This window comes from Pongo pygmaeus, chromosome 3 (assembly GCF_028885625.2).
Source record: "Pongo pygmaeus isolate AG05252 chromosome 3, NHGRI_mPonPyg2-v2.0_pri, whole genome shotgun sequence".
Taxonomy (NCBI): domain Eukaryota; kingdom Metazoa; phylum Chordata; class Mammalia; order Primates; family Hominidae; genus Pongo; species Pongo pygmaeus.
The window spans coordinates 55,223,350-55,236,097 of record NC_072376.2 but is presented as its reverse complement, the minus strand read 5'-3'; the positions used below and the strand labels follow the sequence as shown (position 1 = coordinate 55,236,097).

The 12,748-nt window shown below is 34.6% G+C and overlaps 1 protein-coding gene across 1 annotated transcript; it reads right to left on the bottom strand.

The window, feature by feature from the left end:
* Positions 1 to 7,808: 7,808 nt before the first annotated feature.
* Positions 7,809 to 8,162, bottom strand: LOC129034869 (small ribosomal subunit protein uS8-like). The gene has a single exon (XM_054484623.1). It carries the CDS (start codon positions 8,160 to 8,162, stop codon positions 7,809 to 7,811), a length of 354 nt encoding a protein of 117 aa, XP_054340598.1.
* Between the last annotated feature and the right edge of the window lie 4,586 nt (positions 8,163 to 12,748).

Here is a 12,748-nt window from a genome sequence, read left to right as displayed (position 1 = left end):
TAAAGAAAAATCTCCAAAGCGAGTATTCCAGAAACAAGAAAGATCTGATGCCCTTTCCCATCTCTCTCATTGTAAAATACTAAATCTTTACTACAAGATTCAGCTCCCAGCTTCCTCTATGAATTCATCTCCTATAACCGTTCCCCACATTCCTCTCAGCCACACTGATCTCCAAGCTGTTCTTCAAATTTAGAAGGCATAATCTTGCTACAGAATCTTCTAATTGCTGTTCTCTCTGCTTTACAGCTTTTTGCCAAGAAAATCACTAAGCTTATTTCCCACATTTCCTTCAAGTCTTTACTTAAAAGTTGCCCTTTCGATGTGGCTTTCCATAGCCATTCTATCTAAAAATTCATCAGTCTCCCTCTCCCACTCCTTTTCTGTTTGTCTCTTGACATACTATAATTCTAACGTATTTATCTGGTATATTATCCATCTCTCAAGATTATATTTCTGGGAGAACAGTGATTTATGTCTGTGTTGTTAAGTAGCATATTCCAATACCTACAATAGTACATGGCAATAGTATATGCTAAATTAATATATGTTAAATGAATGAGTGAATAAATGGATAAGTGATAATGAAAACAAAATAAAACAAAAAAGCATGTTATAAAACTTGCTACTGATATCAATTTGGTACACATTCTACCAAAACCATTCTAGGGACATGCAATGTGTATGTGTGGTTTTGTGTGCATGCACACGTATGTGTATATATATTTATAAGCATATATACACACATTTTATTTAATTATATATTTCTCACTGACCTGAATTTATATATAGTAGTCTGCCCGTATCCTCAGGAAATATGTTTCAAGACCTCCAGCGGATGCCTGAAACTGAAGATTGTACTGACCTCTCTATATATACTGTATTTTTTTCTATACATTCATACTGTACAGTATAGATATGCTGGATGAAAGGATAATCCATATCCTGGGTGGGACAAAGCAGGATGGTGCCACATTTCATCATGCTACTCAGAACAACATGGAATTTAGAACTTATAAATTGTTTATTTCTAGAATTTTCCGTTTAATATTTTTGAACTGCAGTTGTCTGTGGATAAATGAAATCATGAAAAGCAAAGTCATAGCTAAGGGAGGACTGCTATATGTAGATTTAATATATTACTTAGGAGAAATAATTTGCTGCAAGTTTCTTTTTTTAACATTATGATTAGTCCACAGGAAACTTGCTACTTAATACCTATGTATTTCTATTATTTGTTATAATAGTTTATGTTTTTCAACCAGGTACAACATCTCCTTTAAGTTAGTTCTAGATTTTTTGCTGTGCATTTCATATCTGCTTCACAATTATGTTTGTTAGTGTATCTGTAGATAAACTGATAGAAGTAAAATTACCAAGTCAATGGTGTACGCAGTTTTAACTTATTATCAAAAATGTTAAACATATACTAAAACAGAATAGTACAAAACCCACAAGTAATTAGCATTCTCTTTCAATCATTATCAACGAATGGCAAGTATTGTTTCACCTATATTCCCATCCACTTCTTCCCTTCCCATTTTATTTTGAAGAATATCATTTTTATGATTACATTGTTTTTTATAAAGCAAATCATGCCATTTCATCTATATATATTTCAATATAACTCTCTAAGAGATAATGACTTTTAATTTTAACCTAACTGTGATACAACTTGTACATATTAAAAAGTTCTTTTAAAAAATCCTGAAATATCTAGCTAGTCAGCGTGCATATTTTCAGTTGTCAGTTGTTTTATAGTTTGTTTGAATCAGGAACCAGATATAATGCTTCCTGGGCATCCTGTTACCCTTTTTTTCTTACTTTTTTTGTTGTTGTTGAAGAAAATATGTTTGCTTTGTGGAGTTTATAACAATCTGGATTTTGCATCTTACCAGGTTTCACTTGTAGTGATTGTTTTCTGGTGAGAATCTTTTCCAGGTCACTTAGATGCCCATTGGCTTTATTCTCATACCTCCTAGAGATGTTGTACATTGCAATAATATTGTTATTGGTGGTTTGTTCCATCTGCTTATATTTTGGAGTCCATGGAGATACTTTATTATCCATTTTTGTTGTATTTGCTAGCTGTGAGGTTTTGTTTTGCTATCCTACTTTCTGTGTCTCTTTTTACGATATGATTTTGGAAACTCCAACTTTATGCCACTACAATCATCTCCTCAGAATTTTCTAGAAGAGTGGTATGTGGGTTCTCTTTTTTTTTTTTTTTTTTTTTTTTTGAGGTGAGTCTTGCTCTGCCTTTTGGGCTGGAGTGCAGTGGCATGATCTTGGTTCACTGCAGCCTTTGCCTCCCAGGTTCAAGAGATGCTCCTGCCTCAGCCTCCTAAGTAGCTGGGATTACAGCTGCCGCCACCTGCTAATGTTTCGTATTTTTAGTAGAGGCAGAGTTTCACCATGTTGGCCAGGCTGATCTGAAACTCCTGACCTCAAGTGATCCATGCACCTCACCTCCGACTCCCAAAGTGCTGGGATTACAGGCGTGAGCCACTGTGCCTGGCCTGGAGTGGTGTGCAGATTCTTAATTATCATAGATAGTGACAAATGTCCCTCAATAAAGACTTGTTCATTGTATTCTCTCACATAGAATTTATAAAAGTTTGTTTCCCTGAAACCGGTTCAATTTCCCCATAGAACTTATGTTTACAGATGGTTTTTGTTTTTATTGTTGTTTTTGTTTGCATAAACATAGAAATTGACCTTCCTGGTCTTAAAGCTTGAAACTTGCATTTGTCTTATCTGAATTCCCTCCTCAGGAAACCAACCCTCAGGCTTCCCAGATAGTATTAAGGAACTGAAATGCCTCTTCCTTATCCCCTAATTCCTGCTTTTCTAACTGATCATCTGCTTCCTGTTGGCCAACTCCTCTTCCTTCCCTCCCTAATTCCCATTTTCCTGCACATAGCTACATTCCTTCCTCACTATATAAACCTTCAATTATAGTCAGAGAACTGGGGAGATAGATTCAAGATTTATATTCCATCTCCTTAGCTGCAGCATCTGAATAAAGGCTTCTTCCCTGGTAATATTCATTGTCTCAATTATTGGCTGGTCATGCAGTGAGTATTAAAACCCCAACCAAACTCTGGTATTTGGGTAACATCCGTGCATCGTGACTCACATTTGATACTATCATTACTTTTCGTCTTTGGCAATCTAACCAATAAGCAATTATAAGTCAGTGCTTTACATGGACTTTCATGAATGCAACTTAAAAGAGAGGTAATCTGTCCTTTTTCCTGGATGTACTAGGCAATCTTGTATGTTTTCCTACGGATTTATGCTTTATATCCTTTGAACACATTTCTTACAGGTTAGTGGTCTTATTTGTATTAATTTATTATTTTAATATACTAACAAGTTTATTTTTGGAATTTTAACATGGTAATTTATATGTGTCATTAAGTATTCCATGTCTTTTTTTTTTGTAAATATCCTGTTATTTAAACATCCTGTTATCCAAATATCCTTTTTCCCTAAATTATTTGAAATCCTGTATTTACTACTCTTAAATTACCAAACTGTACTTAGATTGACTAATGGACATTCAATATTGAGTCACTGAACTGTGTGCCTATTCTTTTTCTATAAACATTCATTTAAAATTGTTATGGTTATAATATTTTAATATTTATCAAGACTGATATGGTTTGGCTGTGTCCCTACCCAAATCTCAACTTGAACTGTATCTCCCAGAATTCCCATGTGTTGTGGGAGGGACCCAGGGGAGGTAATTGAATCATGGGTTCTGGTCTTTCCCATGACATTCTCATGATAGTGAATAAGTCTCATGAGATCTGATGGGTTTATTAGAGGTTTCCACTTTTGCTTCTTTCTCATTTTCTCTTGCTGCCACCATGTAAGAAGTGCCTTTTACCTCCTGCCATGATTTGGAGGCCTCCCCAGCCATGTGGAACTGTAAGTCCAATTAAAAAACTTTTTCTTCCCAGTCTCAGGTACGTCTTTATCAGCAGCATGAAAACGGACTAATACAAGGACTATGTCCCTCTCAACAAACTTTCTTAATTTTTTCTTTTTACAAAATGAAATTCAGTTGTAATTTTCAGTTTCTAAGGGAGTAAGTGACTTGCCTGAGGTCACATAGCTAGTGAGGGTAGAAGCAGTATTTGAAATAAAATAGTCCTGGCTCCAAAATCTGTACTCTATTTACATAGTTCTTATTTTTAAAAAATACAATTATTTTCATAGAGCAAGAAAAACAAATCTGTGTTGTGTTCTGTGTGCCAGATTCTGTACTAACTGCTAAGGCTACAAAGATAAATTACTTTGTTTCTAGACTTGAGAGCTTATTGCCTAATATCCGATTGTTATCCTTTTTTATTTCCAATTTCCCTCCAGAAAATCATATATAAATCTTTATAAAGCCTTTAAACCCATAAAAGGAGTCATTTTTAATATCATAAATACATCAGTTGGGTACAAAGACAGTTTCTAAAATAATTATTGTTTGGATTCATTTTTATGGAAGAAGAGAAGAATGCTTAAAAAAAATAAAAGCAAGGCTTAGATTTGAAAAAACAGAGTAAGTACAATCTCTTCTACAAAACAGTTGTATTTCTAGTTTACACATAAAGGTCTTAACTTTCCCTAATTCCGCTTTAGAGATTATTTGGTATATTGGAAAACATGGTTCTTTTTTCAAGTCCTTGCTCCTTATATTAGTTATTTGTTGTTGCACAACAAACTATCCCTAAACTTAGTGACTTAAAATAAAAACATGTATTGTCTCATAGTTTGAGAATCCAGGTGAGGCTAGACTGAGTGTTCTGGTTCAAGTTGCAATCAAGGTATGGTTTAGGACTGCAGATGTAGAAAGGTTCAACTGGAAAAAAAGTCCCCTTCCAAGCCCATTCACATGGTTGTTGGCAAAATTCAGTTGCTCATGGTTGTCATACTAAAGATGTCAGTTTCTGTGACAGCCTCAGTTATTTACTGGCTATTGGTCAGAGGTTGCCCTCAATTTCTTGCCACTTGGGCCACTCTGTAGAGCAACTCACAGCATAACAGTTTGCCTCATCAGAGCAAACAAGCAAAAAGACAAGAGGGAGGTGTGCTAGCATGATGGCAATCACTAATCTAATCTTGGTAGTACCATCTAATCTAATCTTGGTAGTACCATCCTATCACCTTTGCTTTACTCAGTTCACTGGAAGTGGGTTACTAGGTTCATCCCAGATGCAAGTGGAGGTAGTTAGAAAAGGGCATGAATAACATGAGGGAAGAGTCATTACAGGCATCTCAGAAGTCTGCCTACAATTTTTCTCTCTGTACTGATTCTGCGACATTGGTTTATCTATGAAATAGAGGGTAGTCAAAGAAAAGAAACATATTTATCAATTATTATCAATAAAAGTAAATCTAGGTGTGCATGGGATGCATATATCAGTATTTTCTTTATTTTTACTGTTACTGATAATAGCTAACATTTATTAGATACTATATGCCCAATGTTAGGATAAATGGCATGCAAGTTTGATCTCATTTAGTATTCATATAAGATTGTTAGCATAATTCTAAGAGTTTGATAATACCATTTTTCCTTGTTACATTTGAGGAAGCTGGGGCAAAGAAAATCTAAGTAATTGTGCCAAATCATACAATTAGCAAAAACTAGTCAGCCTATCTCCAACTCTGTGATTGATACCACTACAGCATGAAAAAAAGTGTATATACATACAGGTATATATAAACGCATATTTAAAAGACCTTTTCATAAATAGTGTAAAACAGTATACATACACATGCATACACACAGCCTTTGTCTGAATACTGTGAACTGGATACTCTCCAATTCACTTCTAGTAACAGATTTTGAGACCAAAATCGTCTTCTAGGTAGGCCTTTTGGGTATCTGAAGAAAAAAAAGTCAACTGTGAGTTAATATCCACATAAACATCATGCAGTTAGGTTATGCTGCACATAAATTTTATAAGCCTACAGCAGTTATTACCCTGAACTGTGAAAAAGCCTGAACAGACACAAACTGTTTGCAGATAATTGTACTGACATTCCTACTTCATTACTTTTAATAGAACTGAATTTGCAGTGTTCATGCCAGGGTACATGAGCACTACCTTCAGGAGAAAGACATATCATATGTCGTTTTCTCAGTTGAATAGAATGCTTTGGGCAAGAGGTCACTTTGTGGCATGAAGGACATATTCGCTTAACTAAGATACCAGTTTTAATTAAAATAAAATAAGTTTTAAAAGGGTTTTAGATGATTCTGTCCACCTAGCCTAGCTATAGGTAAAAATCATTAGATAATAGAAAGTCATCTTATAATGGAGCACTGTGTGCAAATTTGGTATTAATTCCATGTATTATGTATCAAACATCTGCTAGGTAAGCTATTTTTCCAAATTGAAGAGGAATAAAACATGGGACACACACACACATAGATAGATAGATAGATAGATAGATAGATAGATAGATAGATAGATAGATAGATAGATATGTTGTCAAGAATTACTCTTGCATTCAGTGAGTAATGAGATTAAGAAAATGTTAAAACATTTAGTAGGAAACTAGGAAACAAATTTAATTAATAAAACTAAATAGTTATATATAACACTCAGGCTCCTGCACCTACTGGTTTCTACAGGCCCTGAAACCAGCCCATTTTCTGTACCATGACTCTGCAGTCAGTCATTCATTCATGTCAGTTCATTCAATGCACATCTGTTGAAAGAAAATAGGTTGTTTTGATGGCTATTTCCTCACTCATTCAACTAGTGATTTCTTATACTCCCCCTTCTTATAGTCTTTTCCTGACTAATGTTACCCCACACATTAATTTTACACATTTAAAAATTATAAAATATGGCCGGGAGCAGTGGCTCATGTCTGTAATCCCAGCACTTTGGGAGGCTGAGGTGGGCGGATCACCTGAGGTCAGGAGTTCGAGACCAGCCTGGCCAACATGGTGAAACCTCGTCTCTACTAAAAATATAAAAATTAGCTGAGCATGGTGGCGGATGCCTGTAATCCCAGCTATTCGGGGTGCTGAGGCAGGAGAATCACTTGAAACCGGAAGGTGGAGGTTGCCATGAACTGAGGTCGTGCCACCGCACTCCAGCCTGGACAACAAGAGCGAAATTCCATTTCAAAAAAAGAAAACAAAAGATAAAATATATCACACACTTGCATAAGAATCCCAAAATGTGTAGTTTAAGGAATAATTGTAAAGCAATCACACATTTATTTAATTTCATTTATTTATTTTTAAGTTCAGGGGTACATGTGCAGGTTTGTTACTTAGGTAAACTTGTTTCATGGGGGTTTGTTGTACAGATTATTTCATCACCCAGATATTAAGTCTAGTATCTATTAGTTATTTTTAAAAAAATCTTCTCCCTCCTCCTACCCTTCACCCTGCTACAAGCCCCAGTGTGTGTTGTTGTCCTCTATGTATCCGTGTGTTCTCATCATTTAGATCTCACTAAATGAGAACATGTGGTATTTGGTTTTCTATTCCTGTGTTAGTTTGCTAAGGATAAGGCCTCCAGCTCCATCCATGTCCCTGCAAAGACATGATCTTATTCTTTTTTATGGCTGCATAGTATTCCATGGTATATAGGTTCCACATTTTCTTTATCCAGCCTATCATTGATGGGCATTTAGGTTGATTCCATGTCTTTGTTATTGTGAATAGTGTTGCAGTGAACATAAAAGTGCATGTGTCTTTTTTTTTTCCATGAGGCATTTTATTTGTAAATATATGTATTACATCCCTAGAAAAAGAATCCCAGGATTTTCCCTCCTGTGTGTTTTCATCTCGCTTCTTCATGGTCTGTGATGCCAGCTGAGGTTGTCAGTATAATGAAACCAAACTGGTAGGATGGAAGCAGATTATTCTGCCATTTTTCTAGATCTTTGAGTTGCACATGACATCTGGGGCTGATCACTCCACACTTGTTTAGCCTGTCTGTGAGGTACACAACCATTTTCCCAGCTCTGTGATCATCAATGATTTCAAATTCGCCAATGTAACCATGCTTCATCGTCACAGTGAGAAACCGGATGATGACTTTGGAGCACAGCCTAAGAAACACCTGGCGTTTGCGTCTCTTTTTCGCATTGTTGATCCTTTTGAGAGCATCAGCCAGGACATTCCTGCGCACCATTGTGGCGGCGCAGAAAGATGGCGGAAAGAGCACGAGCATGTGTCTTTATAATAGAATGATTTATATTTCTTTGGGTATATGCCCTGTAATGGGACTGCTGGGTCAAATGGTATTTCTGTCTTTAGGTCTTTGGGGAATCACTACATTGTCTTCCACAATGGTTGAATGAATTTACACTCCCACAAACAATGTATAAGCATTCCTTTCTCCATAACCTTGCCAGCATCTGTTACTTTTTTGACTTTATAATAATTGCCATTCTGACTGGTGTGAGATGGTATCTCATTGTGGTTTTGATTGGCATTTCTCTAATGATCAGTGACGTTCAGCTTTTTTTCATATGATTGTTGGCCACATATATGTTTTATTTTGAAAAGTGTCTGTTCATGTCCTTTGTCCACTTTTTTAATGGTGTTGTTTGTTTTCTTCTTGTAAATTTGTTTAAGTTACTTATAGATGCTGGACGTAGACCTTTGCCAGATGCATAGTTTGCAAAAATTTTCTCCCATTCGGTAGGTTGTCTGTATACTCTTTTTTGTTTGTTTGTTTTTTGGTTTTTTTTTGCTGTGCAGAAGCTCTTTAGTTTAATTAGATCCCATTTGTCAATTTTTGCTTTTGTTGCAACTGCTTTTGGCATCTTTGTCAACTGCAAACAGGGATAGTTTGACTCCCACTCTTCCTATTTGGATGCCCTTTATTTCTTTCTCTTGCCTGATTGCCCCAGCCAGAACTTCTAATACTATGTTGAATCAGAGTGGTGAGAGAGGTTATTTTTGTCTCGTGCCAGTTTTCAAGGGGGATGCCTCCAGCTTTTGTCCATTCAATATGATGTTGGCTGTGGGGTTGTCATATATGGCTCTTATTATTTTGAGGTATGTTTCTTCAATACCTAGTTTATTGAGAATTTTTAGTTCACAATGGATGTCAAATTTTATCAAAAGCCTTTTCTGCATCTATTGAGATCATCAGGTGGTTTTTATCTTTAGTTCTGCTTATGTGACGAATCAGATTTACTAATCTGCATATGTTGTACCAACCTTGCATCCCAGGGATAAAGCCTACTTGATGGTGGTGGGCAAGCTTTTTGATGTGCTGCTGGATTTGGGGCAAACACACATTTAAACAATACCCAAGTTAGGAATTAGAAACTCGCCAGTTAACTCATAGACCTATTGTATGTTTCTTCTTGCTTTTATCCTTTCCTTTCAACTCTTGTTTTTTTCTTTGCAGCATTATTATCTGTTTGCAAATATTTAAAATTATAATATTGTTTTTGCTTTTTTTTTTGAGTGGCATTACATTGAAATTATGTTGAATCCTTTGTTGGCTTTTATTTTTTGCTAAATTTCATGTTTATGAAAGCCGTTTTATTGATGTGAATATCTATAGCTATTTTTTATTGTTGGAGAGCATTCTAGTTTGTCAACATACTACCATTTACTTATTCACTCTACTGTTAATGGATATTTGGATTATTTCAGTTTGGGGCTATAACATCAATGATGCTGTGAACATTATAGTACTTTTTTTATGTACATTTACAAAAATATCTAGGCTTTATTTATTTTAATTAGATAATATCAAATTATTTTCAATATTACTGAATAATTTTAAACTATTTTCAAAAGTGAATGTACCTGCAGTGTATGAGTTTCTGTTGTCCCATATCCTCACCAACACTAATATTTTCTTATTCTTATTCTTATCAATTTTAGTTAGCTTGGTAACCAAGTACTGCTTTCTCATGTTATTTTTAATTTGTAATTAAGTTGAATATATTTACATATGGCTATTGGGTCTTTTGGATATTCATTTACATCGAATAGTTATTTTAGTCTTGGGACCATTTTATTTGTGTTCACTTTCTTTTTCTAATTTATTTATAGAAATTCTTTATATATTCAGGATCTGGGTTCTTAAATATATGTGTTGAAAATATCTTGTGTCATTTTTGTAACTGTGTTTTTATTTAGTTTATAGTGACTTGATGAACAGACCTTCTATATTTTAATAGTCACATACACTGTTTTCTTTGCTTATGTATTACACACATATAGCTAAGATGACTATACTCTCCAAACTGATCTAAAGATTCAATTAAATTTCTATCAAAATCCCAGTGAATTGTTTTACAGATTTTAACAAGCTGTTTCTAATATTCACATGGAAATGTTTAGTTTTCCAACCAAAACAAATTTTAAAAAGAACAAAATTGAAGAACTCAACTTCCTAATTTTAAAACTTTCTACAAGGATAGTTATCAATATAATGTGATACTACCATAAGGACTGACATATAGATCAGTACACAGAATTGAAATTCCAGGAATAAATTTTTGCATTTACAATGAATTGGTTTTGACTAGGGTGTCAAGCCAATTTAACGAGGATAGAAGAGTTTCTGTGAATGGTTCTAGTACAAGTGGATGGGATATCCACATGGAAAAGAAATTTATTTCTCTATCTCACATCATGTATAAAAACTAACTAAAAAGGGCCCACAGATCTAAACTTAAGAGACAAATATATAAAACTCTTAGAAGAAAACATGAGTAAATTTTCACGACTTTGGATTAGTCAACAGTTTCTTAGTTATGATGCCCTAAGTATAAACAACAAAAGAACAAAACACTTAAAAGTCATCAAAAATAAAAATGTTTGTGATTTAATGCACACCATTAAAGAGGTGAAGGACCACCACAAAGTGGAGAAAATACTTGCAAATTACAAGGGATTTGTATCTTGAATATATATAAAAAACTCTTACAACTGAGCTAGAAAACATCGAACAACCTGATAGAATAATGGATTTAAAAATTGAATAGATATTTCTCCAAATATGGTATACAAGTGGCAAATCAGCTTACGAAAAGTTTATTAATCTCACTACCCATTAGGGAAATGCAAATTAAAACTGCCGTGTGATACCACTTCACACTCACTAGAATCACTAAAACAAAAAAGACAGACAATAATAAGTTCTGTCAAGGATGTGGAGAAATTGGAACTATCTAATCTTGCTTGTGGGATTGTAAAAGATACAGGCACTGTAGAAGACAGTTTGGCAATTACTCAAAAGGTTAAACATAAAGCTAATATATGATGGGAGAATTCTTTTCCTAAGCATGTCCCGGATGACTGAAAACATCCACACAAAAACTTGCACCAAAACATTCACAGATGCCTTATTCATAACAGTCAAAATTAAAAAAAAATCCTCAAGGTCTATTAACTGATAAATGGACTAACAAAATGTGGTGTATTCTTTATTCAGCCACGAAAAAGAATAAAGTAATGATACAAGCTACAACATGGATGAACCTCAAAGATATTGTGCTATGTGAAGGAAACCAGTCACAAAAGACTGCATATTATATAATCCCATATATATAAAATGTCCAGAGTAGGTAAATCCGTAGAAAGAGAAACTCAATTAGTGGTTGCCAAAGGCTGGGGAAGGAGTTCAATTGAGAGTAACTGCTAATGTGTATGGAGTTTCTTTTGGGAGTGATAAAAATGTTTTTGAAATTAGATAGTGGTTATGTTTGCATAATTCTGTGAATACTAAAAATCTCTGGACTGTACATCTTAGACAGGTGAATTTTATTTTATGTGAATTGTCTCAATATAGATGTTGTAAGGAAATTTTACTTGCTTCATTGTGGATTTATGTATTTTTTTCTTGCTTTGTTATTATCTGAATACCTTTTTAAAATTAAAATGACTATGTTTTATCTTTATGAAATCACTATCTTTACCTGTACTTTTTGACTTAAAGTCTACTTTGTCTAATATTTATACAGTTATACCAGCTTTCTTTGATAAGAATTTGGTTATAACTTTTTAAAAATTTGTTACTTTCCACTTTCTTATTTTCCAGTTTTAGATGTGTCTCTTGCATGTAGCAAGGCCCTTGGAAGGGCCTTAGCAGTATATTCACTAGCCATATGTTTTGGTTAACTATGCAATATAAGGAATCTTGACTGCAATTGATTAAGTTTGCTGCTTTTTCCCATTCAGTTTTTTCTTGGTCATACTTCCCCACCTGATAAATACAGTGAAATGGCCATTGGAATTTTGGGGGCTAAGCTAAAGTGAGAAGTAGGTGTAAAGGAATATGTTTGTGTGGCTTCTAGAGTCACTTTCCTGGATACTTAGTTATTGTCTGCCATATTGGTGTAGAATAAGCCTTCCAGGAATCCTCCTGCTATGCATTATGCTGACTCAGCTGGCATCATCTCACAAGACTTATGACCTGAGATTGCCCTGCTATAAGAACTTGTTCTATAGTACCTGGCAGCAAAACCATGTGTGAGTGGAGAGGAAATAAGTTTGGAAATGTATGAATGCAGAAATAAAATTTGAATTATATAAATGTAAAATTCTTCCAATCAAAGATGTTAAAATTGCAAGGAAAGGATTTGGTTCTTTTTTTTTTTTTTTTGAGATGTAGTCTCACTCTGTCACTGCAACCTCCTCCTCCTGGGTTCAAACGATTCTTCTGCCTCAGCCTCCCGAGTAGCTGGGGCTACAGGAACATGCCACCATGCCCAGATAATTTTTTTTTTTTTTTTTTGTATTTTAGTA